Source organism: Prunus persica, chromosome G8 (assembly GCF_000346465.2).
Source record: "Prunus persica cultivar Lovell chromosome G8, Prunus_persica_NCBIv2, whole genome shotgun sequence".
Classification (NCBI taxonomy): domain Eukaryota; kingdom Viridiplantae; phylum Streptophyta; class Magnoliopsida; order Rosales; family Rosaceae; genus Prunus; species Prunus persica.
Genome location: NC_034016.1, coordinates 18,035,570 through 18,056,128, shown reverse-complemented (window position 1 = coordinate 18,056,128; position 20,559 = coordinate 18,035,570). Strand labels below are relative to the sequence as shown.

At 37.6% G+C, this 20,559-nt stretch overlaps 2 protein-coding genes across 5 annotated transcripts; one reads left to right on the top strand and one right to left on the bottom strand.

Annotated features, from left to right (window-relative positions):
- On the bottom strand, nt 91-10,550 carry LOC18766376 (epidermal growth factor receptor substrate 15). Its single transcript, XM_020569720.1, has 14 exons — nt 10,446-10,550; nt 10,151-10,375; nt 8,060-9,329; nt 7,340-7,558; nt 7,024-7,256; nt 6,311-6,385; nt 4,984-5,055; nt 4,800-4,898; nt 4,353-4,424; nt 4,164-4,278; nt 3,631-3,699; nt 3,063-3,408; nt 2,005-2,128; nt 91-1,175 (listed from the first exon to the last, which is right to left on the bottom strand). Exons 2-14 carry the CDS (start codon nt 10,298-10,300, stop codon nt 471-473), a joined length of 3,549 nt encoding a protein of 1,182 aa, XP_020425309.1. The 5' UTR covers nt 10,301-10,375; nt 10,446-10,550; the 3' UTR covers nt 91-470.
- On the top strand, nt 12,562-19,420 carry LOC18768961 (TMV resistance protein N). 4 transcript variants are annotated; one of them, XM_020569934.1, is made up of 8 exons: nt 12,562-12,687; nt 12,770-12,901; nt 13,805-14,833; nt 14,940-15,442; nt 15,539-16,634; nt 16,736-17,020; nt 17,128-18,522; nt 18,651-19,420. In XM_020569934.1, the coding sequence occupies exons 4-8, from the start codon at nt 14,955-14,957 to the stop codon at nt 19,200-19,202; spliced, it is 3,816 nt and encodes a 1,271-aa protein (XP_020425523.1). In that variant the 5' UTR covers nt 12,562-12,687; nt 12,770-12,901; nt 13,805-14,833; nt 14,940-14,954; the 3' UTR covers nt 19,203-19,420. The 4 variants fall into 4 exon arrangements, with proteins under 4 accessions (XP_020425523.1, XP_020425524.1, XP_020425522.1 ...); XM_020569935.1 differs by lacking the exon at nt 13,805-14,833; XM_020569933.1 differs by having other exon boundaries at nt 13,805-15,442.

Sequence of the window (20,559 nt, the reverse complement as noted above, 5' to 3'; positions counted from 1 at the left end):
ACTGAAATGGCATGAGCAAAATATACGAATGATCCAGCTAAAACCAACATCAGCAAAACTCTGTGTTCATTCATGTTTGGGAGGAGAGAGAGAGAGAATCGGCAAATACAACTTTTATTTGAGATCAAACAAAAAATTACAGCAGAGGCCAAAGAGGAAGACATAACTCAGTTTAATAATACAATCATCAAATGTGTAATAAGGAGAAGAAAAAAACCTATAGGTCTTCGCTTCAACAGGGCTAGGAAAATTTCCGAAAAGAAGATATATGTCATCCAACAAGCTAAAGAATAAGAATAAAGAAAATGAGGCATACACAATATGAAATACAAAAGATACAATACAAGCTCAGTGATTTCAAAACATAAAACACAATCGTCAGTCCCCCAATAGCTTCATCAGTAAGCTGCATTAACACGGCTTGGAACGGCGAATAGCAGACACAAATACGAAGCAGAACTACTACCCAGCTAAAATGCACTCCAATGATCAGAATCTCTTCTTGGAGTCTGACTCTCCATTGACAACTTAAAAGGCCCTGAAGACCCAAAGGGGTCTGAGTCTCGTCTTGGAGTTTGACTCTCCAGTGATGTACTAAATGGAGAAGACCCAAAAGTATCTGAGTCTCTTCTCGGAGTTTGACTGTCCAGTGATGTCCTAAATGGCGCTGAAGACCCGAAAGGGTCTGAGTCTCTTCTTGGAGTTTGACTGTCCCATGATGTCCTAAATGGCCCGGAAGACCCAAAAGGGTCCGAGTCTCTTCTTGGAGTTTGACTGTCCAGTGATGTCCTAAATGGCGCTGAAGAGCCAAAAGGATCTGGGATGTCATCCAATGTTGGAAAGCCATGACCCTGATCAAAGTCTCTACTGCTGCGCATCGAATCGAATCTTCCCAGTGTTTCTTGTTGAGGGAAAAATCCACTATCTTGTGTACTTCTGAATGAATCGAACCTGGAGAAGGTGTCAAATGAGGGTTCTGAACTATCCTTGTACCTTGGAGGTGAGTATCCTGAATTGAAGACCGAGAGTGGTGTGCTAGGAACGGAATCGTCAAAAGTAAAGGGACGATTATTCTGGGAAAAGCCACCTGCTGATGACCCAGTCCTGATAGGGTTGAGGCCGAACTCCCCAGGCCCAGAAAAGTAGTGATCTCTATTACTCTCATGATCAATGTCCTACATGTATGATTAAGAGCAGTTACAGAACAACCCAGCAGGACAACAACAAACACAAATATAACACAGCAAAAACAGAAAGCTTGAACGAGGCAAGTAACCACTAGCCATAAGAAAAGAAACATTCACTAGAACCTAGAATACATGCATTCTAGGTGGGGACCAAATATGAGAAATTTCCATCATGTACAAAAACCAATAACAAGAAATAACATGACAATGAATTGCTCACGTTTTAGCTTAAAATATGACCTGCTTTTCCCTTTCACCACAATTCTTTACTATGATTAAGAGAGTTGCATTAGATTGTTTAACCATGTTATTTACTCCCTTTTCACTGCAAACCCAAAATGGTTTTGATTAACCAAGTCCAAGTGCCAAAATCATGGTCTCCTCAATGTGCATTTAACTGCACCAAGAACAATTTCACAACCCCTTTTGTATCTGCAGTGAACCAACTGGGTTTGATCATAATTGGTCAGTTAAAAGACCTTACTACAGACGTGCTTTACATGAAGATTCCATCAGAACTAGAAACTAAGTGATGATAAGAAAAGAAAAAAAAAAACCTAGTATTGTTAAAATTATCTAAACCTCATTTAATAACTAAACAAGTCAGCATTAGATCACTTGAGGCAGGAACCATTGTAATCAAATAATAGACAAATCACCACCACAAACAACTAGGTGGTACTAACCACAATCATGCAGCAAGATCCAGTCAACATAGACACAAAGTCAGAGAGTACTGATTTCCATTAGATAAATACTGAATACACTAAATACCAAAAACAAACAAAAAAGAATAACAAACACAATATTGGCTTACCTTGGTGGTACTAACTGCATTGAAACCCCACACAGAGTCAACGTCATCGTTAGTGTCAAATGTTCCCCACGCTGGGTCATCAAAATTCTTGTCACCAAACACAGACCCAGGACCCCCATGATCACTACACATGAAAATTTGGAATTTAAAAAACTTTACAGGTATCAGGATTTACATAATAGAAGATGTTTGATTCTTGCCAGATTTCACCAATATGATCTGGTGGTCATTTAAGGATATCAATTTACTAAAGAAGCAGCACTAAAAGAAAAGAACATAAACAGTTAGGTAAACAAAGAGCAAAGAGCATCAGAAGACTAAAAGCATTGCCATTTGACATGGCTATTCGATATTGTACAGGAATTGCCTAAATATTTGCTAAGAACCACATATTTTCACGTAGATGTTCTTTATGAAATTCATGCGTAGATCTAAGTGTTCAAAGGATGGGATTGGGTTTGGCAGCTTATATTGCACTCAAAATTCAAAATTGTCCAAAGATTGGTCGACAACCATCAGAATTAAAAAGATTAATTTGTTACCAAATGTGCCAACCATATGTATATCAAGCTAACACCCTCTCTCAAGTGCAATTCCATTCTGCACGTGGAGAAGGACACAGAAGCATACATAGGGGGACATAGGGGAACATATGGGTATTGCCCAAACATGCAGCTTGCAAATTAACAAATAAGCGCAGAAGGGGTGAGAGGCTTCAAAACCAGGATCTTTTGACACATAACAAACTGTATATCAAGCTAACTATTAGCTACCAACAATACTAATCCTTAGATTCTTTTTCTTTCTTTTATTATTATTTTTTTCTTGAAACAGCAAATGATTAGATAATTTATAGCAAGGTGAGAAGTATGAGGCACACAATTTAAGGAAACACAAGAGAATGTAGAGAATTGCAACGAAACCATAAGGCCAGACAGGTTGATAAATAACTCATTTCAAGTAAAAGGCACTATGAGGCTTGTTTAAGCGTAGTGCATCAACACGCAACCAATCAAGGTGATCTTAAACATGTAGAAACTAACGATCTAGAACTATACCTTTGAAATTCCTTCTCACGGGGTGAGGCATCTGCACCTGTAGTCTTTCCAAAGTTAGAATCAGAAAATTCTCTAGATGGGCTTCCAACAGTACTGCTAGCAAATGGACTGTTTGGAGCACTTTTTGCTGAATCATTTTCATTTTTATCATATGCTGCTCCATTTTCAACTACCCTTCCATCTGCACTCTGAGGCTTTTCTGAATTTTCATTAACTTGAGGTGAAGAAGCAGCTGTTGGACTCTCAACTGTGGGAGCTTTTTCTTTCTGAGCTGGTGATGATTTCTGTTTTGGAGGTGCCAAGACATTTGGCACATCAAGAGTGAGCTCCTTGACAACAGTGAATCCTGAAAAGTGAACTTCTACATGAGTCATCTTGAATAGTTACAATCCCTTATCAAATTAGCAGACCACATATAGACAAAAAAAAGAACTATGAACAGTAGACAATATACTCCATTCACCACAGGAAGAAAAAAAGAAAAACTAAATTAAAAAACCTAAGTGTTACCAGCAGTTTCTAATCACAGAGACTATCTTGGACCTACGTAAACTCATTTATGGCATACCTTCATCTTCAAATTTATCCCAATCTTCATCCCAGTCAGCAGCTCCTTCTTGGATGCCCGGTTGCCAGCCTTATATAAAAGCAAAGAAAAGTTTCAAACGGCCAAATGTAATAAAACTACAAATATTGCAGCAGTGAACTATAAAGACAAAAAAAAAATGACACTAATGAAACCTTACAGACTTTGAATAAGTTCAATCCATCCTGTTACATGTTTTCTTTTTTACAAACAAATCAGAGAGATTTGCAAGACTACATAAGATTTCCAATGATTTCAGCTTCTAGAAAGACAATGCTTTTACTAAATCGAAATAATTTGACTATCCAGAGTGTTGTAAAATCCATCAAATAATTTCGATAAAGAAAAATCATTTTGAAAACTCCAAGGGCATTCATGGGACTTTCTCATAAATCATACTTTTCACATAACATTTTCTATGGATTATATTTTAATCCTTAATAGAACTACTCTTATGAGTATATTTAGGATTTCAAATTTCCCAAGAAATCAACAAAGGAAAGAGATCAACTTACCAAAAGGAAGCTCAGTTAATGTTGTAGGCTTTCCACGTAATCCATACTTCTTGCAGCGCTCATTGAGAGTTTTTACAAGCTCATCAAGATCCAATTGGATACGATCAACCCGATCCTGAAAATTCAGTTGGAAATTATCTTAGACAAGTTCTGCAAAGGTTTCCATTAACCACCCACATTTAAATATACCTGAAGGGTGCCATCAGCATCACCTCCTTGCTCCATCTTGACAATTGCCCTGTATAGCTCCATTTTCTTCTCCTGCATATCAATCACATAACATAATCCAATCTGTGATAATAAAATGAATACACCACTTGGGCTATCACCATTATTTTTCTCTTTTCCGACCCTACTTTCTCTCTATCCCACTACTCTTAGAAATCCTTAAAAATGTATTATGTTTGTTACTCATAAAAGTAAAACACATAAAGACCTATTTGATTTTGAATTCCCATTCTTACTTATCTCATAAAACAATAAAAGTAAGCCATCTCGCATGCACAGACATTTATAATTTAAATCTTAACTTAACAAACAGCAAGCATGTGACACTTTGAGATTTGAATGAGCAAGAGCAACATAACACAATATGGAGGCATTGTACATAAAGTTTTGAAATGTAGTTACATGTACCTGTAAATCACGAAATGTGGCTTCTTCAATAGTCAGCTTGGAAGCTACATCTCCAGTTTGTTTGTATTTCTCCTCATATTTCTTGGCCAGGGACTCGGCCTAAAATCATGTAGGGCTCATGAAGTCAATAGTAGCTAAAGATTAATGTAAATATGTGCTCAGGCTCAAGCATTCTAGAACATACCTCACGTTTATCAGCAGATGCCCTTTCTGTGATCTCATTAAGGCGATTATCACATCTGCTCTTGTACAAAACCTTATACCAAAAAGGAAAAGATAGATTATAGCAAAAACAACAAGGTCATCAAACATGCTAATTTCAACACCACACCCAACGCATGTGAGACTTAAAATAAAGTATTATCATTCTCAATCATCCCATATAAGCATTCAAAAACTGAAAGCATAAAAATTACATTTTTTTATGCTTGTATCTAGATTTAAAATTATTACATGTTTGAATCAAATGCCTTTTAAAATGTCATTTGCCTAAAGTAACATAGTGAAGCCGCCTTGAAATACACCACAAGCTGTGAACTCTTCCAGAAATATGGTCTAAAATTATACATATGACAGATTCTTCCCATGCCCCTGCTACATTGTTGATCAAAATTTGGATCTTGATTTCATCACTATTATGGTGCATAAGAATGACCTCTTAATTGACTACCAAAGCTCCTCAACTCAAAGAGTCCTAGTCAATCCTTAAAAATTAAAATAAAATAAATGGAAACAATATTTTATTTCAATCAAACAGTGCAATCTCTGTGGACAAGTGTCCACAGTAAACAGTAATACAATGAAAACTAGACCTCAGGAACAATATAATTTCTTCCAACATACAGAACCTTCAATCTAATTAAAATATCAAAACAGAAAACAGCTGCTTTTCAATCAGTGAATATGGCTGAAAAGATACATCATGAAATTCAGACGATGTTGAGGCCCAAGGTGATGGCCGAAATCAAACTTTATCGTAAAACTACTCCGTACCCCGATAAAGTTTTATAAACTCCTCTAGCTTTTCTCAAGCCATGAAACCCAAATAGCTGCTAGAACACTGCATCCCAAAAAACATTTGCCTTCATAACCCCACCAAACTACTCATGCCCTCTACAAAACAGAGAAGAGTACCCAGCTGGAATTACCCAACTCAAATTTCCTTCCCTAAACAGTCTCATCCACAAATTAAAGCGACAATGAAAAAACACATGATCTACACTTTCTGCCCTAACTTCCCAACAGGTCCTTGTCAGCACAAGAATCACTGCTACTTCACAACACAACCATCCACACTTTAAACAAGTTTTTCTCACACCACTGAAGATCAAATAGTAAAAAGTCTGTGGACTAGTTAATAGTAACAAATGATTTGGACATCCAAAAATCTATCACTCGTCATTGAACAATTAGATTCAGAAGCAAAAAGTAAAACAACTTTATTATATACAATATGCCCAAGCAGGGGGATACAAGAAAGAAAGGGAAGGAAGATAACATGAGATACTCACAAGTTCTTGCATTTTGACACGGAAATATTCAATTTTCTCTTTAGCATCCAAAATTTCTTTCTCCAGTTCTTCTACCTTCAAGGAACAAAAGGAATCATATTAAAAGGTTGAAGGAAAAAAGCTGAAAATGGAGCAAAAGTTTAATACAGTATAAAAGTATGTGGAAATTCCTATCCATAAGTTGGCAATTCAAGGAAAACTGATCATGATTCATTGCCAGAACAGCTTTCCTACTTAAGTTCAAAGTAAAACGCATAATCACAAGATTTTCAAGTTCTTTGGTTGTGTTTGAAATGTATCTGGAAGTAACAAAGACATATAACTTTGCAAAAATATACATAGATAAGGAGATAATCTGGAAATGAATTGGCTTTGGAGCTACATCATGAAAAAAGAGGGAGGGAGAAAGTGGAGGGGGAAGGGAGGGAGGAAGTCAGGGAGAGAGGGAGAGAGAGAGAGAGAGAGAGAGAGAGAGAGAGAGAGAGAGAACAGATTAAACCAATTGGGTTGTGGATAAAGCTAATATAACCAAAATGTTATACCAGCCTTAGAATTAGTCAGGAAGCAAATTCTATCTAAGAATAAAAAACACAAAAGCTGCCAGTTTTTTACCACAATACATATGGGTACCATAAAGAGGGAAAGCTCGAACATCAGATGAACAGACAAATGGCTCGCACTGTCAAAATTGGGGAACAGGAAAGTTCAAGTACCTTTTTATCAGCTTCAGTTGCTTCTTTGAACTTTAATTCCAGGGAGTTAATCTCCTCTTTACTCAGTTGATTTAAAAGATGTTTCTCTAATTCTGGTACTCTTGGTTTCTGCTGATTGGTCTGTGGCCTTTCATCAGAATGAGAAGGAGCAACTGGCTTCGGTGGCCTTCCTCCAACTGGGGGTGCCATGTGTCGAGCCCCAGGGCCAGGTATCGGTTGCTGTTGTTGAACGCCTTTTAAAGTGAAAAATAAGAAACTAATCTCCATGAAAGGACATATGATCTCAAAAAAAGTGATTCGTTTTATGGATGAATACCAGATGCAGGTCTCCAGGCTACATTGCCAGCATGGTTGTAATGATTTGTGGGTTGAAAAATATTAGATAAATCAAACATAACACTGTTTGGTAGCGCAGCTGGGAGAGGGCGTCCCTCCCTATACCGCTCCATCAAATATAGTGCGACACAAAACTCCCTGAGAGAAAGCATGCTATCATTATCCTGATCGGATAAGTCCCACACCTGCTTCAAAACCTCTGACAGATGTAAACAATAGCATACAGTTAAAGAGTGAGGGAACTAAATGCTCGTAGAAGACAAGGAAGAGCATTATACGAGTTTTAAAAAAAATACTGAAATTTCATATCCAATTACAATAGTAATGTTCCCTTGCAAGACAATGCGGCAGATATGTTTTCAAACCATCAATATAGACCGCACATTCAGACATGAATCCATTTTAAAGTTTCTATGAATGTTCCCAAGTCACAAATAGATGCGGCAAGGTATCTCACAAAAAACTTATAAATTAATGATCTAGCCTGTTATAATCAGGAGGTCTGAACTAAATGCCACCAACTAAATATTGTGAGTCAGCCACCACCCAGACGAGGGAAATTAAACAACTTTAATTCAGAGATAGGGGTAATGCAAGTTTTACAAAGAGGCATCAGTTGCAGTTTCAAGCTAGCATAGAAGAAGAAACTGTGCCTTATAAATAACAAGACAAAAGATAAATTTAACAAAACTAGTCCCACCTCTTGGTAGTCCCCATTTTAGAAATAGGTCACGCGCTTGTTCACCAGTGATTTTCCCATCTCTGTCTGTGTCTACTTTCACAAAGATATTGGAATACTTCTGAGCATCATTTTGAGTCATCCTAGGCCATTGTATATGGGACTGACTAGAAGCAGAGTTCCCAGCTCCAAGTGAAACTCCAGATGGGCTAGTCTGAGCAGAGACCTGTTGGTTTGGCTTCGGAAATGACTGGGCCTGGTGAGGTTGCCCACCAACCTGTTGCATCATGTGTGAACTTTGCAAAGAACCAACAGTACTTGGGCTAGCTGAAGATTGGGTCCCAGCAGCTGGTACAAAGGCTGATGAGACCGGTACACTGCCAGGAGGAAATGCATGTGCAGAAGGATTTTGCTTTGGTTGAGATGCTGTTGCAGAAAACACGTCATCTCCAAAAGATGAATCAGGAGTAAACCCATTCCCAGATATATTTAATGACTTGGAATCCTTAGCTGGTGGTCCTGATGGTCTTATCCCAAAACCTGCCTGCGGTCTAGGTGGTAGGGAAGCTGTTGGTCCTGATGTTGAGGGTATCCCCGTCGGAGCTCCACCAGTCCTTCCACCAATCCAATCATTTGACATACTCGAGTTTGGCGGATGAGGCTGTACCACTGAACCTCCCCTAGGGAACCCTTGAGTAGCAACACCCTGTGGTGGTTGGGAATCAGAAGTAGATGGAGGCACTGGAGGCCTCGTTGACTTAGCATCTTGAGAAAGGAAATTTTGTTGGTTCACATTCACACTTGGAGGTACTTGCGGCCCCCTGAACCCAAGGGTCTGGGAGGAGGATGGAGTAACAGCACCACCCTGAGTTGCAGGTGCTTGTGCAGCAGGATTGAACTGAGATTGTACCTGTGGTCCCCTGAACCCAAGATTTTGGGAGGATGTCGGAGTAACAGCACCGCCCTGAGTTGCAGTTGCTGCTGCAGCAGAATTATACTGAGGTGGTACTTGGGGGGACCGGAGCCCAAGAGTTTGAGAGGATGTCGGAGTAACAGCACCACCCTGAGTGACAGGTGCTGCTGGAGCAGAATTGAACTGAGGTGCAGCCGTGGCCGCGAGATTTATTTGAGGTGCAGGTATTTTAGCTGCAGCTGGGCCATATAATGCTGCCTTCACAATATCTGGAGTAAGTTCTCGCTTACTTTGTGCCACAGTGACAAGTCTAAGTGCATTGTAAAACTCTGCCCGACCAAGGAAACTAGTCTGCCTCTGGTCTGCGATTGCCCATATCTGCCAATGAACATAAGAAGCAAATATAAACTATAACTGATCCAAATGTCGGTTGAAAAAGATAATGACAAAGTGCTTCTAATTCATTTATAGATAACATATCATTCCCCCAGTTATCATCTTGCACAGTTTTCCTCCAACTAAACAAATATACAGCATAAAATACCATTTGTTGATATCATCATGAACCATGAACATTTCAGTTGTATGCTAAAATTCCAACTATTCCGGAGTAGTCTTATACTATCATTGACACCTTGGAAAACCTAACGAAATCATACTGTAGGTTTGCACCACTACATTACTGTAATTTCATAAACAATTCTCAGTGACCCATCAATGCAAAGAAGTCACATTTTACAGTATCCATACAAATAGCATTTCTAAAGTCTGCCTGCCACCTACTATCGATTGAGCACACACACAAAAAAGTTAGTTTAATGACAAGATAACATGGCTCTCTTAACCTCACTAACAGTAGTCTACATTCTTCATCTGCTTATTTTGTACCATTTGTTCCCAACGTACTACAGAAAATTAACTAAATAAAAATCAATTCCGCATTTACAGTAATACAAAATGAAAGCGCTCAGCTCCCATCAGAGAACTAGGGCATTCCGAGCTCACATTAACTGCTTCAGCCAAAAAAAGACTAAAAATTCAAAACAATCTGATTGAGAGCACATTTCCATCAACATCAAAGCCCGATCAACCACTATCATTATACATATACAATCATAAACACTATGATATAAATACAACTATAGATTGGTTTTGCGACAGCTTATACGACCAAAAAGAAGAGAGAGGAGAGAGAGTACCTGCGCAAGGACCGGTTTGGGGAGACCAGAGGCTTGGAAGAAAGCGACGGCTTCGCTGCCACTAATCCGGCCATCGCGGTCCAAATCGGCTCGTCGGAAATAAGCATCGAAGAGATCCACATTCGCCGATTGGTTTTGCGCCGACGCCATCACCACCGTCGAATTGCGATTCGCCAAGATCAGACCATGAGATCAAGAGTGCCGCGTGCTCAAGCTACCGTGCACCTGAGGAGCAGCGGAGCAATCAGAAAACCAAGAATTGGGAACGAAAATTCGAAGCCCTAAAATGACATACAGAGAGATTTGCTGCCTTTCTTCTCCGATTTGGAGGAAAAAAGAAGACGACGAAGAACACACTGGGAGATGTCGATGTGTTTTTTTTAAAAACGATCGTCGTTAATCAATTTATTTATTTTTTCTGCTTTATGACAAAAAAGGTACTGTGTTTGTTGCGATATTTCAAAACTGCCCCTGGTTTTAATAGCCCGGCCCATTAGGCACCACTGGTTTTAAATGATGAAAAATGATTGCAACCAAAAATGATTTTATGATTGCCCTTGGGAAGGACATTTTCCAAGTTGCCTGTTGTCCACTTTGGTGTGTCTTAGAGGAGATGTCATTGTCATGTGTCCATGGAATTTGAGTTTTTTTGGTTCAAACAATCAAAATGCAAATTGGGTTTCTTTTCTCATGGCATTAAGGCATTAACTAGCTAGCAAAGCATAAAGAACACACGAGTAAGAATCTCATAACTTTTTTATTTATTTAATTGTTTGTTACTTGAGTGTAGGTATTTTAAGATGGACCTTGTAAGTCATGTCAAGATGGGTGTGGAGGCATTGTAAAGTAGGATTGGATGTGGTTTGATTCGGTTCGGTTTAATCCTTCATTAACACATTGGAGCAATGAAATATCGCAGTTTGGTCTCTTCTAGAGGTGTAAATTGGATTGGAAAATCTGATTCCGACCTATTCTGTTTCGAAACTTTCCAAAAAAATTTGACTTCGATACCTCCGTTATCCAAAGTGTCGAAATCCGATATTTCTGATAAAATTCAAGTCGAAATGGAAATGTATCTGTAAATTCCGATCCAAAAAATTCTAAACTACTTCCGACCCTTTTCGATTCGATTTTTCCAGTTTTTTCGAGAAAATTCTGATTTTTTTTATAATTATAATTGCTTTATATATAAGTCTTATATATGTTTCATTTCAATACTCATAGGAGTATATTGATTTAAGACTAGAGTAATGCTACACTTACCACATTTTTATCCTAAATTTATATACCATATGATGTGGCATGCCCATATTATATGTCACATCAATTAAATCAATTAAGTGTATTTTAATTAAGGCAATTAGAAAAACAAATACTAGAATAAATCATATAAGAAAAGAAAATATTAAATAATTCAAATTGATGTGGTTGTCCACCTCAGTTGCCACATAAGATTGTGTAACAAATGTGGTAAGAGTAGCATTATTCTTTTTTTTTTTTGTTGAGAAATTCTATGATTGCATTCATAATTCAGCCAAAAAAGCCACTAGCCACAAATGGCCAATACAAAGTAGCCACAAAAGGGCTATTACAATAACAGAGCGGTCTAATATTAAAATTAAGAAAATCATGTATGTCTCCACTAATGATCAAGCAAGATCAAAGAAACTCTGGCATAGGCATCCCAACTAAGATTGCAAACTTAGAATAATAAAAAAGAGATAAAACTTGAAAAAAACCAAGCCATAACAATACAAATAAAACTCTCACCAAGGAGAGATGAAAAACTCTCACAAAGGAGAGATGAAAAACTCTCACAAAAGGAGAGGTGTAAACTACACAGAGAACTCAAAGAGTCTCTGCAACTTATTCCAAACATAAAGAAATTGCAAAAAAAATGGTGGTGGAGATCCGACGCCGAAATGCAGGTGAAGATCCGATGCTGAGCCGCAGCCTCCTATAATGATTGGATGAAAATCATAACAAAACTAAGACAAATAGAGAAAACCCTTTATTTCTGAAAATGGGGGAAGAGGTGAAAGAAGGAAGAGAGGAAGAGAAGAGGGGAGAGGGGGGAAGAACAATGGCTTCCTCCCTCCTCAAAGTGGAAAAAGTTGTAAGAGTGTTTTTTAGAAGAAATGGGGCTTGACGCCTAGAGTAGCATTATTCTTAAGATTATTGGCAAAAAGAAAAAAAATAGTCTTAAATATATATATAATTTTTTTTTCCAATAGATTAATGTCATCCAGCTTAGGATTAAAAAAACAAAAAAGCAAAGCAACACAAACACTTTGCTCAAAACTTGCTTTAAACGTGGCTTGTCTTAATTGGCCTTTAATTGGACCCTAATGCATGCCACCCTGACAAAAATACTTAGATTTTCCCAATCCAAAAACAAAAAAGGTTTTAACATGGCATTTAATTGGTGCCTGGGTCTTGGAAAACGAAACAACTCTTTCCCATGTAGAAACAAGATGAAACGAAGCAACCATTTCTCTTCAGTCCTTCTTTTTGCAATACCACCACCACCACTGCAGGTTTGCCCCGAAGTCTCTATTTGTGTTTCTTTTACTCACCTAATAGATCTGATTTGCTGATCGTTGTATGTGTTTACTGCAGATCTATAAATGACAAACGAAGTGGATTTCAACCCTCAGGTTAGCAATCAGGTCCCTGAGAGCAGGCTACCATCAAAAGAAGTAAAAAAGAACCAAGAAGTCTGGCTTAGCTAGAAACCATGGAAAATATGAGGTATGGAATTAGATAATTGCAAATTAAAATAAATAAAGGTTGTAAGTCGAATCTTCTTTCCTCAATTAACATATAAATAAATTACTAAAACTAAAATAAGAACCTTGTCCACAACCTGGACAAGCCTTAGTTGAACCCAGCCCATTGATCAAGTCTTAGAGAATGGGCCAGTGTATTTAGCTAACTCAATAAAGTGCTTAGATTTCATGTGCAATCAAAGAATAGAGTGTTGTTTTTTAACTTAGAGGGTTAGGATGGACTATTCTTTGGAGGTTGATGCCTAAAATTTACTAATCCTATCATTTTTCAAGGGGATTAACGGAGATAGTTTTAGACATCAACCTCATATAAATAGTCCACCTTAATCATTCAAGTTAGAAAACAACATCTATATTCTTCCTTGATTGAACATGAAATCTAGTCATTTTACTAGTCTAAGCTAATCCAATCTAATCCTCTATATCAAACATGGCGGATTGATTAGCTTTGGATCAAATTAATGAGTTTGATCAAACAATTAAGAGATAGGATCTATTTAAGGATTTAGATAGAGTTTTTATTAAAAATAGCCAAAATTTACCCTCACTTTCATAAATGCCAGTTTTTATAAAAACTTTCAAAAATAATCAAAAACCCACTTAAATATACTTTAAATGTTCTCAAAACTAAAACCCACATAAATAAATAAAAGAAAGTCTGCATTGTTCAGCAACTCCCTTATTCTCTCCATTCTCTTTAGCCTTTTTCGTGCATTATTCAAATATCACAGCATTGTTTACATTTAGGTGCTCCTGCAACTCTGTCACTCTCTCCTTTTTCTTGCTAATTGCAACAAATTAATTAGCTTGTCTTTCTTTTGTGCATGATGTGGACCTAACAAAAATTGGTCTGGTTCTCCTTAAGACGATTTGTCATCTTTATCTATCAAGTTCTTCCCCTGTAATTGGTGCATTGGGAAGGCAAACTAGTCCAAGCAGTCAAGCTGAAGCTGTATTGATCTTTGAGAGACCTTGATAATGAATCCAGTTTTACGAGTTCAGCAACCTTACATGATATCGGCCAAAGTATAGAGAAAGGTAGTTCAAAAGTGATAGTAAAATAAAAAGAAAGAGGATTTCAGTACAAAAAATTAAAGATAGAAAACATGACTCAAGAAGATATCCCATGCTTATTCGGCAAGCATCGAGCATTCGGATGGATTGCTTCAGGATTCTGACCAGAGAGTTAATTGCAAAGGCATTAGTGGTTCCGATGCATATAATTGCACATTACAAGGAAAGTCGAAACAGGTTACTAAGTTGGCTAATGGATCAATTCAACGATCACTTTCCTATCGGCAATTCCGCTTCACAGTGCCTGCAAAATATCATTCTCCTATTTTCTTCACTTACTTTATTTTATTTATTTATGTGGATCTTTAAGTATATTTAAGTGAGTTTTTGGCTATTTTCGAAAGTTTTTATAAAAACTGACATTTATAAAAGTGAGCGATAAATTTTAGCTATTTTTGATAAATACTCATTTACATAAGGCTCACAGATGCTCTTTCTTGCTTGGGTTCTCGTATTTTGGGCTGTTCCCCACATTTTGTTATAAGCTTGTTTAAGCCTTCGGCCTGCCCGTGTAAAAGAAAATACAAAAAGCATAACTTTGTACGGTAAACGCTGGGGCGCCCCCATTGTCACTTAAGCTAGAACTGAACTGAAGAAAAATTCCCACTGAAAAGCAAAAGTTTGTGCTGCCACTCCCATTCTAGATCTCATCCTAGAACTCAAAAGCGAGCTTTCTGCTTTTAGTACGATTGCCAGAACATGATATAACTATAAGCTCTGCCACTTCTTTCTGGAACTCATCCTGAGGTCTTCATAATCATGCGATTATTTCTTTCTTAATATTTGCTGATGTCTCTGTAGCTTCTTTCTTGATCTGTAGGTACTGTCTCTAACTTAATTATTAGCTCTCTTATACTTATTTGTGGATATTTTTTTGGATCTACCGTTATTTGCATATATGCATGATTTGACTTGAAAGTTTGCAGGTTTTGGATACGGATATGAATTCTTCTTCTTCTTCTTCTCTTCCTTTTCCTGCTTCCCTTCAAGAAAAGTACGATGTGTTTCTTAGTTTCAGAGGTGAGGACACACGCGATGCTTTTACCAGCCATCTTCACAAGGCTTTACTTGGGAAGAACATTGACACCTACATAGATAACAGACTTGGGAAAGGAGACGACATTGGACCTACCCTTCTAGAAGCAATCGAGAAATCGAAACTTGCACTAGTCATTTTCTCAAAAGACTATGCTTCTTCCACTTGGTGTTTGAAAGAACTTGTGCATATACTTGGATGCAAGAAAAGCTATGGACAGATTGTTATACCCATTTTTTATCGCATAGATCCATCACATGTACGAAAACAGCAGGGAACTTATGCGCTTGAAGATCGTCCACTTAAGCGCAGCAGGGATGAGGTGGCCAACTGGAGGGCTGCTTTGGAGGAAGCAGCCAATATGTCTGGGTTTCATTATTCCAGCAAAACAGGGTACTAACTCTCTAATTTGTATAAATTTCTACTTTTTATTATTTGATTCATACTGTACTCATACTATTGTTTGTCTTTCATAACGATATTTTCCAGGACAGAGGCCGATTTTGTTGAGAAAGTTGTTCAAGATGTTTTGACCAAATTGAATCGCGAATCGTCAAGTGATTTAAAGGGTCTGGTTGGGATTGAAAAGAAAATTGAGAAAATTGAGTCGTTATTATGCTTGGATTCACGAGGTGTTTGCTGTGTTGGTATTTGGGGCATGGGTGGTATTGGCAAGACCACCCTTGCTGGTGCTGTATTTCACAGGCACTCCTCTAAATTTGAAGTTTGTTGTTTTCTTGCAAATGTCAGGGAGAACTCCGAACAAACAAATGGACTACATCAGTTGCGAAATAAACTTGTTGGTGAGATATTAAAGCAAAAAGATGTAAATATCGACACTCCGTCTATACCACTTAATATTCTAATTAGGCTCAGGCGTACGAAGGCGCTCATTGTTCTCGATGATGTGAATGCTCGAAAACAACTAGAATATCTTGTTGGTGATCATGATTGGTTTTGCCAAGGAAGTCGAATCATTATAACTGCTAGAGATAAAGGCATACTTGAGCAAAAAGTTGACCATGAAAAGATATATAATGTTGAGGGATTAGGTTCTGATGAAGCTCTTGAGCTCTTTCATTCGCATGCTTTTGGAAATAAGTCTCTAACAACAGATTACACTGAGTTCTCAAGAGAGGTGGTGGATTATATTAAGGGCATTCCATTAGCTCTTAAAGTTATGGGGTCCTCATTCCGTCGTTGCAAGAGCAAACAAGAGTGGGAAGCTCAATGGAAAAAAGTGAAACGAGTTCCAATCGGAGAAATCCAGGAAGTGTTGGGAGTAAGTTACGATGGATTAGATGACAATGGGAAGGAGATATTTCTTGATATAGCATGTTTTCATAAAGGCTGTAGGAGGAATGATGTAGAAAGAATGTTAGATGGTTGTGATTTCTTTGGGGAAGCGGGAATCAATGACCTTATTGATAGGTCTCTCGTATCAATTTCAAAAAATGGGTACTGGAACGGTATGCAGTTAGAGATACATGATTTGGTGCAAGAAATGGGTAGGGCAATTGCTCGAGAACAACGCAGTAGGTTGTTCATTGGAAAGGATGTCTATCAAGTATTGACAAATAACCAGGTAGTTTAATTATTCACATTTACAATAAACAAGTCAGATTATTCCTACAAATGTAATTTTGTATATTATATTTACATTTATATTTTGCTCTTGATTGTCAGAAAGATGGACATGTTCAAGCAATATCCTTTGACTGGTATGAGATTAAAAAGCTACACTTGGAGTTGGAACATGCAAACTTCGAAAAGATGTATGAACTGAGATTCCTACGTGTCAGTCGTTTTCTTCCATCAATGGTTTCTCTTGATCTTCCCAACTCTCTTAGATTTCTTCAATGGGACGGTTATCCTTTGAAATCTTTGCCATCAAAATTTTCTGCTCAAAACCTTGTTGTCCTTGATATGTCATCCAACGAAGTTGAGGTGCAACTTTGGAATGAAAACCAGGTATATTATATATGCTTATTTTAGTTCTTGTATAACATGTGGCCTAGAAAGTAATAATCTGCAAACTAAGTTATTAATTCTTGTTATTTCTCTTTAATTTGTTACAGAGTCCAGTGAATTTAAAACGGATCAGTCTTCGTTTCTGCGAATATCTAACTGAAGTCCCAAATCTCTCTCGGAGTCTAAATATTGAGCATATAAATCTGCCAGGCTGTAAAAGCTTGGTTGAAATTCCTTCGTATTTTCAACATCTTAACAAGCTTACTTATCTTAACCTTGTGATGTGCAACAAGCTCAAAAATCTTGCCGAGATGCCATGCAATCTTGAATACTTAAATTTGTCTTGGACAGCAATAGAGGAATTGCCTTCATCAATTTGGTCTCACGAAAAAATATCTCACTTAGATATTAAACATTGTAGACACCTGAAGAGTCTTCCAAGCAACAGTTGTAAGCTGAAACTCTCGAATTCTTTTAGTCTAGAAGGCTGCGAATCTCTTTGCGAGTTTTGGGAGCTTCCCTGGAATACAACAGTGCTAGAATTGAGTGGTACAACAATAAAAGAATTGAGGAATAAATCAATAAAGTTTGTTGGTCTCACTGCAATTAAACTGATCAATTGCAAAAGCCTTGTGAGTCTCCCAACGAACATTTGGAAGTTGAAATATCTGGAGAGCCTTGATCTCAGTCGTTGCTCTAACCTTGAACACTTCCCAGAAATCTCGGAGGCTATGGAACATCTGGAGTTTCTAAATTTATCATTTACAGCGGTTAAAGAGCTACCCCCATCAATTGGAAATCTAGTTGAGCTTCGAAAATTAGATCTTGGTGATTGCAACAACCTTGTGAGTCTCCCAACGAACATTTGGAAGTTGAAATCTCTGGAGAGCCTTGATCTCAGTCGTTGCTCTAACCTTGAACACTTCCCAGAAATCTCGGAGGCTATGGAACATCTGGAGTTTCTAAATTTATGGAGCACAGCGGTTAAAGAGGTAACATCATCAATTGGAAATCTAGTTGCACTTCGAAAATTAGATCTCGGTGATTGCAGCATACAAGAAATCCCTGATGACCTTTTTTGCTTAACCTCATTACAAGAGTTAACTCTGAGTTTCACCGAAATTAAGAGCATACCTGCAAGCGTCAAACAAGCTGCTCAACTATCTCGCCTGTTCCTCAACGGTTGCAAGAGCCTTGAATCTTTACCAGAGTTCCCCCCATTGCTGCAACATCTTGAAGCAGATGGTTGCACGTCACTGAAGACAGTGTCAAGTTCAAGCACTGCAATCACACAAGGTTGGGAAGAATATATATTTTATCTAGGGCTTTCTGAGAAACATAATTTTTCTAATTGCCCAAAGTTGGATGAGAATGCACGAAGCAACATAATGGGTGATGCACAGCTCAGAATTATGCGAATGGCAATTGCTTCGTCAGAGTTTAAAGAAGACAAAATTGAACAACCATCATATCATTCAGATAATAGCTATTATGATTTTGAGGTCTCTCTCTCTCTCTCTCTCTCTCTCTCTCTCTCTCTCTCTCTCTCTCTCTCTCTCACTTCTGTTGAAGAAGTTGCTCTTTGTTTTCCATGAGTTTAATAACTATCATGTCCATTTCTATGGTACAGGAATCTTTACGCAAGAGATCTTTTGTTGCCATTAGATGTTGCGGGAATGAAATTCCAAAATGGTTCAGCCATAAAAGTGAGGGATGTTCAATAAAGATTGAGCTTCCTGGTGATTGGTTTAGCACAGATTTCTTGGGTTTCGCTCTATCTATTGTTGTTGCAAAGGACGGATTCTCTCCTCATGCGATTTCCAGCATTGAATGCAAGTACAACTTCAAAACTAGTAATGGTGAAAGCCATGAAGTCAACCATCCTTTGTGCAATCTGCGCAGGGATACTATGGGGTTTGAAAGCATAGATTCATATGAAGTGTTTGTGTTGTGGTATAATAATGTCTTTGAAGAAGTTGTAGAGGGAGCTCAAAGCCCCACTGCCTTTTTCAAACTTGTTACGGAGGTCAATGTTGACTTCATCATACGGAGTCCTTATGACAGCGAAAGCTATTCGGAGGGGGAGGAGGTGGAGGAGGAGATGGAGGTGAAGGTGGAAAAGTGTGGGATATGTCTGTTGTATGGCAAAGATGCTGAGATGATAAAGCAGAGGGCTTTGTAGATCAAGCCGTTATCCCTAAATTCAAATTTTCATTTTATTTGAGCTGTTTGCTTTGGAAGCCTTGTGGCTGAGGACGCTTTTGAGTTTGTTAGGCTTAGGGGTTGTCTTTCTTGTTTTAACCCTTCGCCCTCTCCATCGCCAAGCTTTTTGGGTGAGGATGCTTTTGAGTTTAGTAATTTTCTTCATTCAATTCAAGTATTAAATTGTTAATAGTGTCATTTAAGTAATTATTATCAGTCCTAACCTATACATAAGTATGATCCAAATAGTCGATGGATGCATTAAATGCAGAAACTTAAAATTTCAGACAAAAAAAAACATTAAATGAAAATAAAAATTGTATTCAGTGCTACTAATATGGGCAATAATAAACATTGCCCCAAGCTTTTAGTAGATATATATACAGTCCTGATCTCTTGGACCCCTGTAGTCCAAGAGATTTGTGGTCACTCACCGTTGGATGTAAATTCAACGGTTCACTCACTCTTGCATTCATTTTAAAAAAAAAATTTTGAACCATTGGATTAATATCTAACGGTGGGTGACCACAATCTCTTGGACTCCTGTGGTCCAAGAGATCGGGACTGGATATATATATATATATAGTCATTGTCGCAATAAAAATAAGAGATATTTAGTGATATATTCATTTCTAGCACTAATATTATAAATAAACCCTATACAATTGAATTTCTATAAACAAACTTAAAAAAAACCCAAAAAATGACAGCTGGCTTTATTGAATTTAATATTAATTATTAAATTACTTTGATGCCTTATTAAGTGTTTTGAGTATTTTTATGAGATTTTGGGGTTGAGCTTGTTTTAAGAAATTGATGGTAATTTTGTAATTTATAAGAAGTTAAAAGTTTTTTTGTTATGTTGTAAATGGGCTTTAGGTGTATTTCTAAAGTCCATTTCATATGAGGTATTTTTATAATTTAGGCCCCCATATTGGGTATAATAGTGAATCTGTCTAAAAACGACCCCTTAATTGCCTTTTTTTTAATTATAATAAAAATAATTTTTAATCCAAAGTATTACTTAATTGCCATTTATACATCTCAATGAATAACTACGCTGCAAAACTAAAGAAAAAAATCAATTCGGCATTTACTCTAATACAAAATGAAAGCGCTCAGCTCCGATCAGATAACTAGGACATTCCGAGCTCACATTAACTAGTTCAGCCAAAAACACTCTGATTGAGAGCACATTTCCATCAACATCAAAGCTTCCCATTGTCTTTCTCATTTCTTAAAGCTACAAAGGTCAGGCGAGCTACATCCTCATACAAAGGTCAGGCCTGTGTCTGTCAAGTAACTGAATGATATTTCCCTTCCCCATCTACCTAAAC